The sequence below is a fragment of the Candoia aspera genome, chromosome 1, assembly GCF_035149785.1.
Source record: "Candoia aspera isolate rCanAsp1 chromosome 1, rCanAsp1.hap2, whole genome shotgun sequence".
Classification (NCBI taxonomy): Eukaryota; Metazoa; Chordata; class Lepidosauria; order Squamata; family Boidae; genus Candoia; species Candoia aspera.
The window spans coordinates 220289094-220310942 of NC_086153.1; the positions used below are offsets into that span (position 1 = coordinate 220289094).

The following is a 21849-nucleotide window of genomic DNA, read 5'->3' on the forward strand; positions in this document are numbered from 1 at the left end:
AGTAGGTTTCCAAATACAGTTCAATGTGCTGGTCACTACCTGTAAAGCCCTATATGGCTCAGGGCCTGGGTATCTTAGAAACTGTCTTTTCCCAACAGTTTTTGCCTGTCCTATCTGGATAACCAGGGAGTACTTACTGAGGGTCTTGCCTACTAGGAGGTAGGTATGTGGGTGCCGGGGAGCAACAGTGAGTGTTCTCTTCAGCAGACCCCTTCCTCTGGAACAGCTTGTGCCTTGAAGAACATAAGGCCCCCTACTCCTATGGCCTTCCTGAAGCTGGTAAAAACATGACTCTTCTGGAGGGCCTTTGGGGATTGATATATTATGACACCACTGCTTAATGTTAATAACTTTCAGCTTTGTATTTTAATCATGATTTAATTTTTGATTTGTATCTTGTTTTTAATGCTTCATTTCAGCTGGGCATCCAGCATCTGGCTGATTTCAGGAAGTTAGATAAGTTTTACAAATAAATAAATCAAGAAGTGCATTTTTCTTATTTTTTAGTTTTAGTTAGCACTTCATTGGAATTGACATTCCAGTTCTTTAGCCAGCAATTTTACCAGACTGGCTGAGAAATAGATACTGCCAAGGCTAATGTCTGCTATAAAGACCTTAATCTTGATTAATTTCCTGACTTCTGACACACTTCACAGATCTCTTAACGTTCGGATTGTAGTAGCTGCCAGTTTGGTCTAGTGGTTAAGGCAACGGGCTATAATCCAGGAGATTGGGAGTTCTAGTCCCACTTTAGGCCTTAAAGCTGGCTGGGTGACCTTGGGCCAGGCACTCTCTCTCAGCCCAAGTCACCTCACAGGGTTGTTTTGTGGGGAAAATAGGAGCAGGAAGGAGTATTAGGTATGTTCGCCACCTTGAGTTATTTATAAAAATAATAAAGGCGGGATAGAAAATTAATTAATTAATTAATTAAACTGTGCATAATCTAGTAAGAACTGACGTGGTACATCCTGCCCAAATGAGTAGTGTCACAGCTTTATTTAGTCTACATAGAATAATTTTGTTGCATCTGTCCTCCAGGTGGTTATGGGTACCATCCCTATTCATATTTATTATAGCTTCCCTGACTAAAGGGCCTATTGGAAAGTCAGCCAGGAGAATTTTAAAAGAATCCAGTGCTATCTGGCAAAAATAAAACACTGCCTCCTTTTCACTTTCTTGGGGTGATGCACTCTGAATGTAGGCTTATATCAAAAGCCCCTGCAAAGGGGCAGAATGGAAGCAAATTCTGAGGGAACTACAACATCTGGAGCCCCTGGATGTAGTTGGGGTTTCACAGATGACATTAGGCGCTGTCCCTTTGGTGCCCCAAATTGTCTGCAACTTATGCAGGAGAATCAGAAATATAACAGCCATACAAATGGTTGCTTTGCTGGGGAGGGGTGGGGTGGGGTGGGGTGGGGTGGGGTGGGCGAGAAGGATGGACGGATGGAGCAAAATCTTCACCTTTTTTTCAGAACATGGGATGAAGCAGAGCCCTCAAGAGTTACTGACATTGGAAATACATGGCACTAGATGTGCATGTGATGAATTGGGCTTGGTCTGGCTCCTCTTAGCTGTTCCCATTTGCAATCTGGCAAGGCAACCAGATAACATGAAGAAAAAGGGTGTTTCTTGTGCTACATATGCAAACACTCTCTAGCAGATGGAACAGCTAAATTCCAGCAGTTCTGTCTTCTCAGGAAAGTAGATTATGAAGATGCACATTGCTCCTTGCTGGGAACAATTGACTGTCTCCCCCTTAGAAAGATCAGAAACAGGGCCGCAACGGGGGGGGGGGAGCAGGGCATGTGCCCCGGGTGCTGCGCTGGGGTGTGTGTGCCAAAATGAGTGCTGGGGGTGGTGGTGGCACAGACCCTAGTTGTGGCCCTGATCAGAAAGTCCACAGTCACTGGTGGAGAGATGTCAGCTAGGATTTCCTGGTGGACCTAGCAGCAAAATGTTGGTGCAGTACTTGGGGTGCATCAAATCAGAGGCAGAGCCATGGTCATGAAGCTACCAGAACTGGGTTCTATCACCTCCAAGTGTCACCCTCCCCAAGAAAAGGTGACCCTACCTGATGGGAAAATCCTCTGATATGCCCCTGGAGAAACTCATTAATCTTGTTGCTTGCCATAAAGGCCTTTAAAAAGTACAAAAGGAGTTGCACAGCCAGCAGCACCTTACCACCCAGAAAGAGAAAGGATTATCATTGGGGCAGTGGATCTATCCTCTCACAGCTGTATCTAGAAATTATAACCCTGCCTACCAGAGTCAGTCAGAAAAGCTACCCCAGAAAAAGATATCCTCCACCACTATAGGAAAATGTATATTCCAGCAGGTTTTACATTTGTATCACAGAAGAAAGGCAGAGAATCCTCTTTGCCATCTGTGCAAATGCTTTGAGAATGCAAGTTCAAGCTAGCAACTGCTGTGGAAGTTAGCACTGCTACCGTCCATATGTTTTGTACTATAAGTTCAACAATGCACCATTAGTCTTGCCAGCTTCGGATAATGTGAGCTGATTTGGGGGAATCAGAATGCATCTATCAGTAGAACCAACTTCTCAGTTCAATCTCACCCCTCCCAATATGCTATAGAGGAGTCATTATAGAAATGTATAATGTCTGTTCCTCACAAACGTCTGGCTGTATTGATGGCTGATGTGTCTGAGTGTCAAGCTTCCAGGAATTCCCTAGCATTTCTGGACTTACCTTGGTCTAGGATGCTCACAGTTTCCCAGTTGCATCGATGGTTGAGTCTGTCCATGTGTTGTGAAATTAAGGAGTTTTCATTGTGTCTTCTGACTGCTAGTTGGTGTTCGTGGATGCGCTCTGCGAGTCTTCTGCCTGTCTGACCTATGTAGTGGCTGTTACAGTCCTTACACTGTGTGTTGTAGAGAGCCAGTGGTTAAGGCACCAGACTAGAAACCAAGAGTTCTAGTCCCACCTTAGGCATGACAGCCGGCTGGGTGACCTTGGGCCAGTCGCTCTCTCTTAGCCCAACTCACCTCATAGGGTTGTTTTGTGGGGAAAATAGGAGCAGGAAGGAGTATGAGGTATGTTCCCCACCTTGAGTTATTTATATAAATAAAAATAATAAAGGCGGGATAAAAAAAAATCTCAAAAAACCAATGGTACAGCTCCATAGATGAACAAACCCTATAACTCCCTTCAGATCGGAATTAACCTGGCATAAACCTTACCCCTGTCTAACTCAGAAAGATGTCCTCCCCCACCCCCGCGAAAGAGAAAAGCCCCCAGAGGACAGTTTTCAACGCAGGCTAATCTTACTCCACATTAGGTATTTGGACAGAGACCTTCTCCTGCAGGGGTCAGAGCTAATCCCAGCCACCCCTCCACAACCCCTCACAGAAACTGTCCCTCCCTCGGCTCCACTTTGGGAAGGCTGCAAAGTGTCATCTGAGGGACTCGGAGCCGTAAGGCTTCTCGCACCATCTTATAGGAGACTGAATGTAATGGCCTGCAACTGGGGCACCAACGGAGGGGGAGGTATTCCCGGAAGAGGCACCCGCCTCTTGCTCTATTTCTGCGAAGCGCTCGTCTCGCCTCTCCAATCCGCTTCGGTGGCTCCTCCTCAGCTTTTCCACCTGTGCCGCGGGCGACAACCAAGGGACCGGCGCCCCAGTCGCGGCGGGGCGGAGGAAAAAACCGGGAAAGCCAAGGAACTCGCGCCTGACCTCAGCGCTGGGAGCGGCCGCCCAGCGGCTCACGCGGCTGACCAATAAAAGCGCGCCGAGAGGCTCCGGCCGTCGAGTGCCTGCTGCCGTCGCTGCCTCGCTACTGACTGAGCCCCTCGAGTCGCAGCCAGCCCGGCGGAGGGATTTGGCTTGGGGTCGGGGTTGCTGGCGAGCGAAGAGCAAGATGCTGTTTTGGCACACGCAGCCGGAGCATTACAACCAGCATTCTACGGGCAGCTACTTGCGGTGAGTGAGCCCGGCAAAGACAAGCAGCCGCGGGCGGGCGGAGAAAGGACGAGGGATGTCCGTGGTCCAAGGGGAAGGAAAAGGGGGAAGAAAAAAAAGCGCGCGGCGGGGGGAGCTAGTCAATCGGCGCCGCAGCAAGTTGTCAGTACTAGCGAAAGTGACTGCTGCGGAGAAACCACCATCCGCTAGTTTTGTGAGGCGGCGCGGCTTTGAGGCGGCGCTTCGAGTTGGGCTTGGGGTGTTTTGGGGAAGGTTTCTGAAGCGAGGGGCATAGAGTTAGCTGAGGGGATCTAACAGCGCGAACCAACGCGTGTATTCAGATGTCATCCTTAGAAGGAGTGATTCCCGAGCTTTTTGTTAGAGGCGCCGGTGGGAAGCTGTCGGCGTGCTGAGGAAGGAAGAGCGGGGAGCGCAGATTTAGGAAGGACGAACCTGCCCGGAGCCTCGGGGACTACCCGAGGTGGTCTGAACCGCGCTCTCGGTCCGGAACGCTTTTCGAGGTATTGGCTGCATTGGCGACGTAAACTCCTCTCGGCTCTAAAAGACCTTACATCATAAAAGGAACAGTGTGGAAACAACAAAAGAACGGAAAGATAAAATATAAATTGAGGGTCTGGTTCTGTGGAAGGTGTATGCAGATATGTTAGTTAAAAAGGACCAGACCCGTTTCCCGAGAATAGTATGAATGAAAGATCAGATTTGTACATGAACTCTGCTTATGTGTCTTTATTTGGGGATGTTACAGAATGTCTGAAGTGGTTGATTCCGTCCTGGGAGCCCGTTTGCGTCGCGGTTGCTCTATGAACTGGGAGAGGGATGTATCTAGCCTTGTTACACATTCTGTGAACTGCTGCGTGTTCCCTGAGTAAGTGGAATGGGTTGGGATACCTCATGACCATCCCCGTAGTGGATATGTGATGAATTTTTGAAGAAGGGAAAATTATACAAAAGCCCTGCCAATTACAGCTCCTATTTCATATCAGAGTATGGGTTAACTATTTCAGATCAGACTAATCATATTAGTTAAAAGATGTGTGACTAGGGGAACTGGTCTTTAGTGGTGTCTGAGCATGGGAGGATAGTACACAATTTAATTTGGATTAAGTAACCAGCAGTCTGGCATCGTCTGGTTCCCCCATCGCGTGGTTCCCCCATTGTGTCTGTCAGTTATGGTATTTCAGTTGCAAGCAGTTGCCTATCTCATACTTTTTTCCCCATCAGTGCCTGTTGTGGGAGGATCAATATTGCAGTCAATGTTAAAACATTGCAATATACAATCTTGTTAAAAGATTAATACATTTACTAAAGAATAAATACTTCCACTAAATACTGTCCTAAGTTGGCAGGTATACCCTTTCACTACCCTGTAGTCTTTTTTTTTGTCTGTGTATGCCTTCCAGTCAGTGTTTGACTCCTGGACTAGTCCCTGCAGTTTTCTTGGCAAAGTTTTTCAGAAGTGGTTTGCTCTTGCCTGCTTCCTGGGGCTGAGAGGGAGTGACTGGCCCAGGGTCACCCAGCTGGCTTTGTGCCTAAGGCAGGACTAGAACTCACCATCTCCTGCTTTCTAGCCTGGTGCCTTCACCACTACCCCAAACTGGCTCTCCATATACGTCTCTAAAACTTCTATACATACCTACAATGGTAGGGATTTTAGTCCACCATACCTTTATTAGAACCCAATAAGAAATGAACCCAAAGGAGCTTTCAATTTCTTGAAATCCTTAGTCAGAGATGTGGTGCCAATAGCAGGGGTTAGGAACAGAAATATTTAAAAATTAGGCAAGAATTGTAGCCATATGGTCTGTCTCAGTTTCTCAGGTTCAAAAAGACTTTGGTTTTCCTGCAATTCCTTATGCAACTATGTACGTACATCCTCATCATGCTAGTCCTTTCTAGAGTATGCAGTGTTATTCAGAGCACAGGAAAAAAAGGGCAAGAAGTTGAAAGGAAAGGAAAGCAGGAGATAAGAGAAAAGAAAGGAAATGTAACTGAATCAACATTACACAACATCATTCATGAAACCTCTCCATACCATTCTGTCCCTGGAATCATCCTTGCTTCAGCCATCTCTCTGGAATGTCTATAGACACATTGCTCTCTAAGCAACAAAAGTTCTTGTGACATTTTAAAAACAGAAAAAATAATAACCAATTATAAACACTAAGAAAACTGTCCAAATTATTATGGCATAAATGTTTCTGGGATTAGGTCTGTTCCCTCAGACACATGGAATCCCTTTGATAACTAGGCTGTAGTCAACAAAACTTCTATATAATAAAAGATGCTGCAAGACTTAGTCTGTTGCAGGAAAAACAGACATATTCCCCAAACCAGCCCTCCTCAACTAGATGTAGAGGATTAAAAAAGAAAAGCTATTGGCTATACTGAGTAAAGATGCTCAGATGAGGTTGCCTGAAGTTAATCCATTTAATGAACAAATTTGGAAGACACAAAGTGTTCTTTCAGAAATACCAAGCATTTGCAAAGATCTTGCAGATTTAAAAGACTAATGGTTTTTTGGATGTGTGACCTCAACCTTGCCCCTTCTCCCTCCAACCCTGCCTGTGAATGATGAGTAGCTCTTGTAATTCACTTTACTTACTGGACTTGATGAATCCAGATTTTTCCTGCTTTATTTCTACATTAGTCATGTTTTACTTAAGTGTCTTTAAGCAAAAAAGACAGTGAACAGTGCAGGAACAGACTGAAGGTCTTCAACTGAGTCCTTTAAGCAGCAAGCCATAAGTGGAAGGGCACTTTGTTTGTTTTAATATGATTTTATATATGTGGTTAGGGAATAAGTTTTTTAAAAAAATGTATAATTGTGCATGCTGTTTAAAAATCTACTGTTTGGCAAAACCTTTTTTAAAGCTAATTAAAATGCCATAATAAACCACTTTTCAGACTTCACAGAACTCTTCATCAGGTTGGATAGAACTGAGGTAAGAAAAGCAAAACTGGTTGAGTAAATACAGATTCACAAATCCTACAGTCTGTTTGATTCAGTTTTTGTTTCTGTGTTAATTCAGTCATGGTACCTGACTTAGTTTGTCCTGAGAAGCCACTCACTAAAGTCTTGCTTAGACGTTTTAATTACATTATCTGAGGATTAGAGTGTGTCTCAGAAGGTGGCAGCACCTAGCCAATCTGCTCCAAGCTTGGAGCTTAGTTTACTACTTGGATGAGAGACTTGCAGGGAATACCAGTAAGTAGGCTAATTAGAAAAGAAAACAACCCAGAGAAAGTCAGTGACACACCAAGAAAACCTCATGCTCCTGTCCACGAAGTCACCAGGAGCCAAACGTGACTTGAAGGAAACTTTACAAGAGATTAGAATATATGCTTAAGTGAAACCTGAGACCTGCTGCACAGGACCTTGTGGACTCTAGTTGAAGCACGTGAGAATTTGTCTAGAGCAGGAGCCAGTCTTCTTAAACCTTATCAACCAGGACAACTTTCCCCCACTTGTTGTCCTCCACACGGGGTACACCACAATTCACAGATTCCCCAGCCAGCAGCACATCCTGCTGGTTGAAAAGTCAGGGAGTTGTCATACCTACCTACCTACCTACCTACATTTCATGCAAGCAGGCTGGGTGACTTTGGGCCAGTTGCTCTCTCTCAGTCCAACCCACCTTACAGGGTTGTTGTTGTGGGGAAAATAGCAGGGGGAAGAAGTATTAGGTTATGTTCCTCACCTTGAGTTATTTATAAAAATAATAAAGGTGGGATAAAAAAACATTTTTAAAAAAAGTATGCAGACCAGTTGGGTCCACAGGACACACAGGCTAATCACGTTTAGTCAACATGTTGTGTGGACCCAGGCCATGTGATGTTTATGCTGTAGTATCTTGTGCAAACCCAGAAAATCAAATGAATTTATTCATTCATTTAACCGTGGATGAGCAAGTTGTGTAAGGCAGTTGTCTCGCCATCAAGCTGAATTTCAAGCAGGCTTGGTGGAAGCTGATGCTCTTTGTGCAGTCAAGTTCCACATGTGATTTTCTAGGTACCGCTTATGCTGTTTTTAAATCTGTTTGCGCAAAGGACAATGAGTCCTTTGACACTGAGTCAGTCTTTTTAATGATGCTGGTAGAATTAAATGTAACAATATTTTGCATTTTTGTCTCTTTACCATTTTCATACCGTCCAGCCTGCTGTTACCGTAAGTTTATAAAAGGGCCACTGGTGTAGAGAAGGCTTATCTGTATTATTTATGGTCAGTCACATATTTCCTTCAGAAAGACAATATAGTTTATTTTAATCTGCATCTTAAATTCACAGGAATCTGATGTTGCCTTAGTTTACAGCAAGTCCTAGTACAGAATAAGTGTCTCTAGCTAACGCCACAGCCCCGCTGTCTCGAATAAGCCACAGTGGTTGGGTTTACACAGCACTGAGCGAAACTAAACAGACTACATAATGGCCTTGCAGAATGTGTGAATCCAGTCCCAAGTGTTTACTTTTGAATAGATGTGCACAGAATTACATTCTTAGTCCTTACATTAACATTCTGGAGAAGAAAAGAAGAAAAGGGAAATGGGGAGAGAAAATTCTTAAGTTTTTCAAGTTTTGACTCTAAAAAGAAACCAGAAGAAATGGAGGGTGGGGGGACTGGATTTCTTAGATGGGCTACTTTAAAATTAATGCTTAAAGAAATGGGAAAGTTTTTTAAAAAATAAATTATGCAATATTTTGCCAATGATACGCAGCATTATATGAATGAAGATATGCTGGGTTTTTTTGTTCTTCTGATTCTAAAATATTTGTACTATGTCTTGTGTGCTAGCTATGGAAGCAGTGAACCTGGAGAGTGAGAATTCTTCATTTAGTTACCAGTGTATATCTAGTGCATGTTATTCTGTTTTTTCAAAGAAATGTTCTCTAGCCTGGATTATTAGTCCTTGTTCAAATCAGTAGCATACTAAAATTAAATGCTGCATTATTACATTTATTTCCTCTATTTCTACCACCTAAATAATATTGCCAGCACTATAATTAAACTTTCTCCCTTCCTAATCCTTTGATATTAACTTTTCTGATCAAGAAGATAGTGTAGTTGGATGGATTCGTGAACATGAAGCTGAACATTCAATTTAAATGAGGGAGATTTATCCTCCCATTGTTCATCTACATCCTTAAATTCACTGGATGTTTTAAAACTAGCATTTTCCCACTGGGATTGAACCATGCGTAATTCTCATCAATCAGAATCAGGTAAAATGGATGGGTGCCTGGGAACTGGAGTATGAGGGAGATAACCTGATCATGTGGAGACTCCTACCTACAGTAGTTTTAGGCTTCTGGGCAGAACTGAAATGTAAGGATTTGAGTGTGTTCATTCTGGAAGGGGGTGGGGCTTGTGTTCTTTTAATTTTTTTCTGTCTTCTTTTTTTTCACCTGGCTTTGTAATACTGCAAATAGCAAGTCTTCTGGGAGGGAGAACTATGTAATTTCACATTGTGTACTTTTGCTACCAGCCCAGCCCCTGGGATGGGTCAAGCCTATAAATCTAAATCTTTCAAAAACAATTCTTTACTGTAAGGGATCTTCATAAAAGAAATGGAAACATGCTATATAAAATGGCTGTGGGGGGCAGGAGAAAAAGAGGCCCCTCCATCTGGAAAGCTTTCCAACCCTTGGAACAACAGTCTCAATTTAGCTCTGAGGTTCGTAAAGATGGGTGGAAACCTATTAAAGGCATGGTAATAATTTTCCAATGCACTTGCAGGTAGATTATAAGGAAATGTCTTCTACTACTTTCTTGAAGGCAGAAGCAGACTGCTCAAAAATTAACACTTGTTTATGTTTTCAAAAAAGAGAACATGCTTTTGTGCAACTTGGAGTGCCAAAGTACAACATTTTTCTAGCCTAAGTAGATCTCAAATCCTCTTTATCCTCCAATCTGCTCTGCACTTGAGTGCAGATTTTCTTGTAAGAAAATATACATAGGCTACAAGTCTATTGGAAATTGTATTTTATTACTGTTTTAATATGTGTAAGTTCTAGTAAATCAGACAACATCCAAACCACAAGACCCAATACATCTGGAGGGCACCAGATTGGTGAAAACTCATTTAGCCACTTCTTCACCCTGGTTCTTTGACTTAGTAAAGGATTAAGTGCGCTCATAACAACCACTCCTTTTATAAGACTATTAATATCCAGTGCTTTTATGCATTGCCAGTTGTCATTAGGGTAACTCTCTATGTTCGGGCAGTGTAAAGGCTCTATATAGGAGCCCTGAAGATGAAATGGTGGCCATCCTTAAAATAAGATTTGAAGTAAGGTCTTCTCAGTATACTTATTCAACCATTATGATAGGTTATCCAACTAGAACACTTAGAACATGTTTTGCTGGTTTTAGGTTCTTGCTAACCTAAATTCTGTATTGTGTTTAAAATGTATTTCTTTGCTATCTTTGAAACAATTATTTCAGCAAAAATATAATAAAATAGAGAAATAATATTGTCAGGATATTGTCACAGTTACCAGCAAAACTATCTGCATTTTCATGTTTAACATTGCAGTTCACATGCCCTTTAGCTTAGTTCTCCATAAAAATGAAATGGAATTTTCTTTCAGTTAAGAACTTTTATCATGTTTATTATCAAACAGATATGTTTAATGGATTCAGAAGGTTTTTTTTTATCTTCCTGCTGGTAAAAAAGTGAATTATTAATCTGTGTAGGCACAAACATCTTCTTGCCCTAATTTTCAGTTGATGTTTATGGATTGCCTTGATAACTATAGATGTGGTGCATCTAAAAATGCATTTTTTTCATATGCACAAAAATATGTGTGGAAGACAGTCAACCTAATATTGCATCTCTCGAATATTTAGAGTCAAAAGCAAAAATAAAGCCTGGTAAGTTAAGTGAATTTGACTTATTAGAAAGTGAGAAGTAAACTTTGATAGCTTCTGCTTAGAAAAAGGTACAATTTATGCTTTGTTCATTTTGAAAAGGGAAGTGCCTTAGACTAGAACCAACTATGGATGCAGCATAATTAGTGTTAATACTATAAAACAGGGAGACTGAGAGTTCTAGTCCCGCCTTAGGCATGAAAGCCAGCTGGGTGACCTTGGGCCAGTCACTCTCTTTCAGCCCAACTCACTTCACTGGCGTGAAAAAACTCCCTGGAAGAAAGCCATGGCACATCATTTCTGTACTACTGCTGAGAAAACTACATGAACAATCAAGGAAGTCATCAGAAGATGAGCTAGACTTCAGTTCCAACTTTTCTGGAATTCACCAGAGTGTGAGCAGGTGATAGATTTCTCCTGCAGTCACCAAGCTATATGTATATCTGTTATCAGGTATCGTTAATTGAATATGAGATTCATTTCTGCAGTCTATTCACACATGCACACACATCTTTGTACCTGGTTTTTTTATGAAGGGGGTGATGACTGAATCACTTGGAGTTGGAGAATAGCTGTTCTGAGCCTGGGAATAATTTCTAGGAATTGTGGTTTCTGGGAGGATAGACTGAGAGAAGAAGTTTCCTAGTTCTTGATGGGAGTGGTTAGGTATAAGAAGGTTGTAATGTGGAAGTAGTTTGGGAGTGCCTTGCCTTATCAAGAACAATTCAATAGATTAAAGTATGTTTGGGAAAATCTGCCTCCTACTTACCAGAAGTCCTTTATTTTATGAAAACTATTTTCTAACATGATCTGCATTTTTGTCATAACACCTTTCTCATAAAGATAACTTTAAAACAAAATCTAGCTAGAATGCTTTAGTTCTCTTCTTCCTCCGTGCTTTGTGGATAGATTTTCATTAAGTTTTCCAAACTGCTAACTGACCCTTGTAGTAATGAGATTGGCAATAGTAGGAGAATTCAGGATTATATTCTTGAAATAAAAAGTATGACTTTACAGAGGATACTGGTGAGTTTACTACTTGTAATAACTGAAGGGGCCAGTTTGGTGTAGTGGTTAAAGCACCAGGCTAGAAACTGGGAGACCATGAGCATTAGTCCCACCTTAGGCATGAAGCCAGCTGGGTGACCTTGGGCCAGTCCCTCTCTCTCAGCCCTGGGAAGGAGGCAATGGCAACTACTTCTGAAAACCTTGCCAAGAAAATTGCAGGGACTGGTCCAGGGAGTTGCTAGGAGTCAAACAAACAAACAAACAAACAAACAAACAAACACCCCACCATCTGAATGGGCCTTATGTAATATTTAAATGATATTTTGTTGATGGCCAAAAAAAGTCATTATGTATTTCATGATTCTTTTTATATTGCTCCCTCCCCTTCTCTCCATCAATAGTTTGGGTATGCATATACACATTATCTTTCTGTTTCTCCCCCACCCCTTACTCAACACTAGATCCATGCATCTAATGAAGTGGACTGGAGTCCATAAAAGCTTATGCAATAACAAACTTCTTAAACTTTATTGTGCCACACAGCTGCCTGCCGCTTTTGCTACAAGAGACTAACATGGCTCTTTCTTTAGAAAGTAATTCAGTCTGTGTCTATGAATGTGACAGAATATATAATGCTGCAGTAAATAAGATTGCTTGAAAAACAGTATTATCACAGCATATATTTCTGTATCCTTTTCTTTGTATATCATATTGAGTTTATTCTGCCAACTTCCGTCATACAAATTTGGTAGTACTGAAATGTATTGAATTGATGTCTCTTTTGCTTTTTTGACAGGTTAGCTTATTAAAACAAAATGAATGTTACCACAGAAAAAATGCTCATGGAGTATGGGTTCAGAGGATTCTGCCTTTAACTCCATTGTAACTGTGTTATAAAAAAGCAACCCATTGCTAACTAAGTTTTTATTTTACCTTTTCAGTGATGTGCTTTCACTGCCATTCTTTAAACAAGAAGAGCCTCAGCTTTCCCCTGAGAATGAAGCAAAACTTCCTCCATTTCAATATGTGCTCTGTGCAGCTACATCTCCTGCCATAAAGCTTCATGAAGAGACTCTGACTTATCTCAACCAAGGTAGGACCAACACAAAACTGAATGGACTCTGATTGCTTGACTTGATCTTTGATGGTTTCAAGACTAAACATAGCAGGCCCTAATTTGGTCTGAAGGCTCTTAGTGCATGGCTGGGGGACCATAATCATTTAATGTACTGTGTCTGAAATGTGCCAGAGTGGAGTAGAATTATATTTATTTAGGAAGACTATATTCTCACTACCTTTGTGTTAGAGGTATATTTGACTAATGAAAAATATTATGATTGCCATTTGCAATGTTGTACTCATTTAACATTAGTTCTATTAAGGTAGGAAACAAGGACATTACTGAATGGTGAGAGATTATAGATTTTGCTTTGTTTCTGCTTAAGACAATATTATATAGTTACTGAATCTAGGAAGCAAGGTACAATAGGAAAATACAGATTATACACCATGTAATATAGAGATTCTGCTACAAAATGCTGGGTAGTATACACTAGTCTTTCCCAGCAAGTTCCCTCTAGAAGTTTAGGATTAGTATCCTCAGAATTTCCATCCAGCATAGCCACCAATTTGGCCAGGAATACTGAGAGTTGTAGGCCAACACATCTGGAGGACATTTGTTTTGGGGGTTGGGGAATGTTGTGTATAATTCTGGGCTTCTTAGAGAAATCATGGAATACAGCAGTGAATATTGAGACTTGGATAGTGACTAGTTTGTGGAAAAAGTACATTCATACAGCACACAGTTGTTAAGTTGAACTTGCATGTTGTTGATAGCTTGTTGCATGAATCCAGTCAGTTGTGTTTTATTCAACATGCTAAACCAAACACCCCACATTATTTGGGCTATGTTTTGGATTTCAAGGGAGAAAGATGCTTTGGAGCATATAGTACTTCTCAACAACCCTTTGAAACAGCTGCATCCTTTCATGGAATTGTGTGGCTGCCTAGACCTGGGAAAAGTCATCTTGGGTTTGAGGAGTTGCTAACAAGGGCTAAGTATGCAGCTTCACATGCTCCAAATCACCCTTTTCTCTTTAAATTCCAGCTATTGCATAACCCTGTACATTACAGTTTAATATGAAGTGAGCCCAATCAGCATGCTATCCAAATCCAGCCAGTTGTAGTTTATTCAATAAAGCATAGTTGAGCAAACATTGGCCTACAGTAATGTGTGAACCTAATTCTAGAGTAACTTTAAATAATATGGGAACTGTCTCCACAAAATCAAAAGTTCCTTTTAACTATGGATTGCTGATATAAGGTTTTTATGAAATAGTAAACAGCTGCATTAAAGTCTTCTGGCTGAAAAGGAACCCTGCTGTTTCTACATACTTGAATGCTTTTCGAAGAATTAATCACCAGTGATGTAATCAAGTTTTTTTTTCTTGAATTGTGCCATTTTCCAATAACTGTCCTTACTGGCTTTGAACATCATTCAAGATAAGAATAACAGGAAACTCAAATAAACCATGGCTCCCATTCATGTTCTTTGAGACACTCTAAAACTTGAAGTTTTGCATCTTTTTTTTTCTAGAGTGATATAGACAAAATCTTGGAAGTGGGAGCACTTTGTGTGCCTCACCAGACTGGCATAGCAGAGGGGACATACTGGATATCTTAAATATTGATGAGACACATATCCTGTTCTCTTCTTTGCCTTCTTGCAAATGCATTGCAGCATGTGGTCTGAAACCATTTTTAGAAACATCTACAGTATGCATTACGAAGGATCATAGAAAGCTGTTCCTTGTAGTAGAGGAAGAAAAATTGGAAAGGCTGATAGCCACAATAGCCATTGTGGAAATCTCCTGCACCCGGAATGGCTTGTACTACAGAAGAATTGCTGTGGCCAGAGCATGATATTCACTGATAGCATCAGGGAGAAGTTCTACCAAATCCATTATATGCAGAGTCTCAGAATAACTATTCCCAGTGCCAGAATAATCTCTATATGGATTTCATATGATGTTCAAATAATATTCAACACTGTCAACTGAGAAGCAGAATCATATTCTAATTACATAATATTAATTGTACTGTTGTTTAAGGAAATCTTAATGTTTTTACTTTTTTTAAAAAAATGATGTTAAATGGTTCACCCATTTTGTGGGAAAAAAAATGAAATCCCTGATCTTTACTTAAGCAAAATAAATAGATATTTTCCATATTTCAAAAATAAGGAACTAAGATTTTCAAAAGAATTCCAAGAAAACTCAGGCTTTATATTCACAGGTTTTTTTTTTTTGGTAATTCATCACTGAAGATACCAGTTAGGCAATTATTTGCATGAACAAGCACCACAACATGGAGTAGCCATAGGAACTTCATTCCTTCCTGTCATCTAGGTCTCCTGTGCTTAACACACAAAGCTACTCCTGTGATGGGTAAATAGTATGCTGAGGGAGGATATCTTCAGGGTCATGCACTTTTCTCAGTTGTCAACTTTATTTGCAGTGTTGTCAGAGTAAGACAATACCCCCACAGGAAGAGTAACTCTCCCAAATCATACAACAAGACAAAATCCAGCTTTCCTACTATGTCAACCTAGCATTTCTAAATCTACTTGAAACTTTATTTTATTTTATAATTTCACTATTTTATTGTTATTATATTTTATTGTATTTTATTGCATTCCTATGTTATGACCTGTAGTTATAACAATAATCTTTACTTGCTTACTTACTCACTTGAAACCATTCCTGGAGGTCTCTCTTTCCCTAATAAATGTGGGGATATTTCACACTTGTGTTTGGATATATGTATCCGCATTTTATGTTTTCAGGGAAAGGACAGCGCTAACAACTGAATTAATAACAATTGATTAAAATTAATTGCCTGTAGGGTAAAATCTCTGAGTTGAGTACAACTTCTAACGATTTCTAAGACATATCCATGTAGTACTATATAGTTTTCTTGGCAACAAAATGGGAGTGGTCTGCCATTGTTTTGTTCTGGGGTGATTTTTCAACTTCCCTTATGTTGATCTCCCATCCAACTACTAGGCTGGTCAAACTCTGCTAAGATTTGTCAAGTCACCTAAGGTTGACAAAATATAAAATAAGATATTCCATTTATAACATCAATACCAATCATTTTCTCTGTAGTAGAACACAGAAACATATTTTCCCCTTCCTGCTTTCACTAGAAATAGCAAAAAAAGAAGAAAAACAGATTAGAGATGGGTGGAAGGGATCACTGCACTGGGAAGGGAAGGGGAAAAAAAAAAGGGAAGACTATAACTGGATGGAGATGAAGTGAGGAGAGGTAGGTCCCCTACCACAAGGAACTGGTCAGGGAAGGAGTCTTGTTTGGGTGTTACAGGGATAAAGAAGACATTTCCAAGGAAATCTTGACTCCTGATGATTTCATGGACATGTCCATGTAGTTTTCTTAGCAAAGGTATGGAAATAGTTGCCATTTCTTTCTCCTGGGAAGACTTTCTACAACCCAGTTGAGCCTAAAGCTCTACTTGTCATGAGTACTGATGGCGAGCAGGAGGGGGCCTCTATCCAGGGGGGAAAACGCATGCGTAGTACTGAGGAATTAAGCAGCCATTCAAAGAGACACAGATCAGACCCGCCTTAACTTTCGGGGTTTATCTGTCTGGGTTTTTCCCACGCTTCTTCAGTTTGTTAGGATTCTGTTTAATGTAGCAGTAATAAACACTAGAGACCTACTCCTCGTCTCAGCGTGATTTCTGACTGTCAGGACACTACTGTTCCATACTGTCCTCTTATCCAAGGACTAATCAGGCCCAGCTCTGCATAGGCTGACAAAATCAGCAAGTGGGTTACAGAAAGGATTATATTCCCTGGAGAAGCAGCCTCTCCCGAGCAACGGTATCCATGCTTCTCCCTGGTAAAGTCAGCAAGTGATTGCTTCACCGGTGTAATTGGGCTAAGATTTTCAGTGCAGACAAAAAAATTCTTTAAAGTTATCCAGTTTTCCTGAGTGAGGAGCAACTGTTGAGTTGTATTCATTCATATTTACATTGTTTGAAATGACAAAATTTCCTGTGGAAAGGAACAGTTTTATTAATTAATGGAACCAAAATATTCATTTTCAGTTCTTTTTTTATTAATGTTGATGATAATGCTTCAGTAAGCTTGTTTGGGGAAAAAGGTCATTTGTAAATAAAAATATTCTGTTTTTAAGATGATCTGTTACTGCTTTTAAAAAACTGCATATTATTTATATTGCTTTTTGTCCTTGGTAATATCAAGCCATGTCAATTGTAGAATAAACATTAACTGAATTATACTGAAATACAATCAGACTTCTGATTAGTGAAAGTAAGTTAATTTTGGTAGCGATATCCAAACAGTTAGAACTTTAGGGATTCAAGACACTCAAAGTTTAATCTTCTACATTGCTTTTCAGAATTAAGTCTATAGGATTCAATAGGCCTTAATTCCAGATAAGGGCCATAATCTTTCAACTTGAATTGCTTTTTCATACTAGCTCACTCTGGGCTATACAAGAACTCCGAAGATTAGTTCTGAACTCTTTTTGATTTGATTCTCAGGACAAAAACTCAGACTGGTCACCTCTGGGTCAATCCTGTAATCACAATTTAGCATGGATGAAATATATTCTATTCTACAACTTAAATCAATTGCTTAACAACAGCAGTTGGAATTGTTTTTGGAAATATACAATGTGATATAACTATGGGTCCAAAAAAAGTATTAGTACCATTATTACTGTATGTTTACACAGCTCTTATATCATGAAAACCAACAGAAACATAGGTAAGCACTGCAGTAACTAACTGCCATCAGGATTTACCAACAATATTAGTAGTGCTAGAATAAGACTTTGGATATAAGGTCAACTAGACATTATGAAAATTATAAAAATGTAACTTAATCTGTGTTTTCCTGGATTAAGACCAATATTGTCCTTTATTCTGTTTCCTCATTTTCCCCAAATATTGTTGGAAATTAAGCCCCAGAGGAAAAAGTCCATCTCATATCTCCCAGAGTTCTGTTGATCTATTATAAAAAGGCATATTATCCTTTTTTCAGGCATAAAAGCTAAAGAGCTGTACTAGATGCATCCTGTAGTAGTAAAATCTAGCAGTTCATTATTACATTTGCACTAAACCTAGTGCTGATCAGACATCACTGCATATCTTAAATCTTAACATTAAAAAGTTGGAGAAGAAATCGTCCATTCTCTCCACTACATTAATAATCTGATAACCATGTTCCCATCCATACTAGCAACAAAGTTCAGTTATATCTAGCCAGAAATTAATATGCCAATTATGATTTTATTCACCATTTCTTAGACCTTTTCTTGTCTCTGCGATACCCCTTCTGAATACAAGGAAAGGAAGAGTGGGAAGTTTGGACTCTGAAAAGGATCCGAGTGCCATAAGATTAAAAACTAATTCCAATAAAGGGACTGGGGACATCCACAGTAAGAGAAGGAGTAGCCTGGCCCTCTTCCATCACCCAGGACTGAGTCAACAAGAGTGCTTCCTTTTTCTTCTCCTACCAGGAAGAACCAAAATCTCCAATTGTTCTTGACTTGCAGGGTAGAAATCCTCTGGAAAACTGGAACCTTTTCCTCCCATGAAGATCATCATGGCAAATAAAAAGCCAAATTAACATTATATCGATCAGTGGCAGAACTGCCCACCCAGTTCTTGCTTTCTTCTTTCTCTGCTTTCTCTTTTTGTATCATGTTGATTTATCTGAGCCTCTGGACAGCATTTGTCTTTGTAACATCTATACAATTCTAAGAAAATTGTAGGCTTTTTATTTATGTGTTTCGTAATAACTTTGTGCTGTTGAATGTACTGTCTGTATGAACTCCTGCACTGTAATCAAAAGAAACCAGAAGTTCTAATCACAAATCATCCTTACAGTAGAAAGACTTTACCATATAGTACTAGAAAGGTCAACCAACACACGTGCTCTTTAAATCTCAGTTCAAAGGATCATTTGTTCCTTTGAACTCTCAAACAGTTATTTCTTTGTCATGGTTTAATGCATACAAGATAGTTTAGTCATTTCTCTAAAGATACATGCTGTTTGTCTTAAAATGGCCTTTTCAAAGAAATTGCAGGGAAATTATCATCATTAAATAATATAACTTTTCATACAAGGTTGGACAGCTCCTTAGATTAAAAAGAGTTCTACAAGGAGAAGGCTCCTTAAAACATTAAACTTTCCCCACTGTTTGCACAGAAAAATGGAGGCTATAGTTACAGTCATGTACCTTCTGGCTGTAAAGCAGTCAATCTATTTCCAAAAGATGAAAGATTTATATTATCTGAAGGGAAACCATTTCTCTTCTATTTCTGAGTAGCTGTGTGTAGGATTGCACTGAATATCAAGGGTGAAAAATCAGTGGGATTTTTAATAAAGTGAGGAGTTTCTAATTTCCTCTCTGATGGTATTCATGCTATATGTGTTGCTCAGAGAAGGTCAATGAAAAAAAACAACAACTAAAATAATCAAGAGTTCTTAGTTTGTTACTCAGCTGGGCATCAATAATGCAATATATTTTAACTGCAGGTGAACAAGATTTTCAGTAGGTTGTTAAATGAATTCACACTGGACTGTGTTTTGTTCTTTGACATGAGTAGAATGTAGGAACCCAACCTTTGTAATCTGCAAAATAGGCTTTCTTTCTTAATGTTATGTGAGAATCCAGCTGATTATTAACCATGCCTTATTAAATAGATATGGCTTAGGTATGTCAATTCAGTCTCCCGGAACTGGTTATTTTTCACTTTCCTTCTGTGGAGATGAGCAATGCTGCTAGTTCTGATCTTTGTAGATTCATGGAAATCACAATTTTTGTCTGGGAAGGGCTTTCCTACAAGTTATACAAATTGGCAAGGGAACTGACATCCAAGAGATCTGGAGGGCACCAGGATGGGAAAGTTGTTCTGTTCATGAAAGTATCCAGAACTTCAACTGGAAAAAGAGTGGGGTGACTAACAGTTGTTAGCTTTCAATCATCACATCAACTATTCTGGTTAGTTTCCTATTCTGAAATAACCAAAGATTCACACAAATTGTTCTCAAAGTTAACTGATTAAACCCTTTAGTCAATAATTCATTTGTGGTTTAAAATTTTAGAAATACTGCCTGGCTTGAAGGCTTTAGGTCTATTCAACCTGTTAACAAAATTGAAATAACCCCCATCCCCTCACCAACATTTCTCCACTGACATTTCTCTCTTGCAGACATTTTGGAGGAGAGGAGCTTCCTCAAGAATAGTTGCATTATAAGGCTCATACAGCAGCCAACATGCATACATTTTTGACATAGGGTGGCTTTTCTTCTGTAGGCATGCAACTCAACATGCAAACCTCTCCAGGAGAAAGATGTCACTAGAGCAATGTTGGAATATGTATGCTAATTATCAAGTGCAGTCCCACAGAATGAACACTCCTGATTTCATAAGACATAAACAGAGCTTTTGTGGAATACAAGAAATCATAAATACTATCTGACACCCACTGATAATTTATTGACTATTGAAGCTGTACCATAACACTTGGTTTGCTTCAACTGGTACTTGGTTTATACTTTGCACTAAGCCTTGATGCAATTTGTTTGGCTAATGGGGTCATTCCTTGTTTTAAACCATAATTTATTACTTGCTTATTGATTACAACTGTGGTTTGGTATGATGCTTATACAAAGATGCATAGTTTGTGGTTTTCTAGCTTTTTATGTCCTGTCTAAGCCTCCAGATAGTCTACTGTAAGATTAAAGTGGTTAAAAAAAGGGTCAAAAAACAGATCATAAATTCAAAAATATGTCATTATTATTGTTTTACCTTGTTTCTGGTTGGTTCAATATATTATAATTCAGACCAATTCAGGACTCAATGTGATGTGTGAACAGGTATACTGTAGTAGTTGGTACAATAGCAGCTAACCAAAATAGGAGGGCTAATTTAGTGATTTGGGAAACACATATTTTAGTTTGGAGGGCTATTGGTTTTTTCTATTTCCTATAAATAATAGGAATTAATTATTTTAAGGAGCTTTTTCCTGGGAAGACTTTATCCTAAAAGGTGACAAAAAATAATTACAAAAAAATTGCCTCTCTGCATCCAAGATGCTCTCATTAGCAAAACAGCCATTAGTTTTCTTCTGAGCCTTGGAAATTGGAAGTGGGGGAAGATTGGAGGCTCATTCATTAAGCCAATTTTTCTTCCAATCCAGTAATTCCAGGTTTATGAGGGAGCTTGAAGTTCTGTCATACCTGGCAGTGGCATTTGCCATGATGACTCCAAACAAGAAAGAAAAAAGGCTGCCTTTTTTGTCATTGTTGTTATGACACAACCTTCAAACATTTTATTTGTATTTTATATTGATAGTAATCACTTTTGCCCTAAGTGTTCAAATGTACTGCTGTTTTATTTATGAGGCATTTAATTGCAGGCAAAAATGGTGTTACTTGATGCAAAGGGCTCATAAAAATTCTTCTGAAGGCAGGTGGAATTGCTTCATATAATACAGTCTAGGAACATTGTGAACCTAGCTGATTTTACTACTTTTTTTTTATTATTGTGGAACCACACTGCATATATATCATAGCCTGCTTAGTAGTACTGTATAAACGCCTTTTGCTCTGGAATGTCTTGACCTGGTGTCAGGCCTCTTTCAGCTGACAAGACAAAATATTGCAAGAATATATTTCCCGGGGCACAAAAGCACAGATAAGCAGATTTATTGTGGCCAGCTTATGACCCATTACAAAAGAAGTCCAGTGATTGCAGTGTATCAAATGTGAGCTCTATTTATACTACAATCAATATTCAGTTCCTTGTGCCTTTTTCCCATCCATTCTACATAAAGGACTAGAAGCGATTCTCTTTTGAACAGGTGATACAGTATCCATTTTGTCCTTGTTTCGGTAATGGCCTAATATCAGGCTGTTTTGATTGTATAAGAATTAACTTTCACACTTGGCTCAGCTTGTGTGATGACGTAGTAAGA

At 39.6% G+C, this 21849-nt stretch overlaps 1 protein-coding gene across 1 annotated transcript in view; it reads left to right on the top strand.

Moving 5' to 3' along the window:
* The first annotated feature begins 3794 nt into the window (after positions 1-3794).
* TFCP2L1 (transcription factor CP2 like 1) overlaps positions 3795-21849 on the top strand; it is a 41181-nt gene continuing 23126 nt past the window's right edge. The window contains exons 1-2 of the mRNA XM_063288803.1: positions 3795-3943; positions 12758-12909. Coding sequence (XP_063144873.1) covers positions 3882-3943; positions 12758-12909 — 214 coding nt within the window. The 5' untranslated portion in view covers positions 3795-3881. The remainder of the gene's footprint in view (positions 3944-12757; positions 12910-21849) is intronic.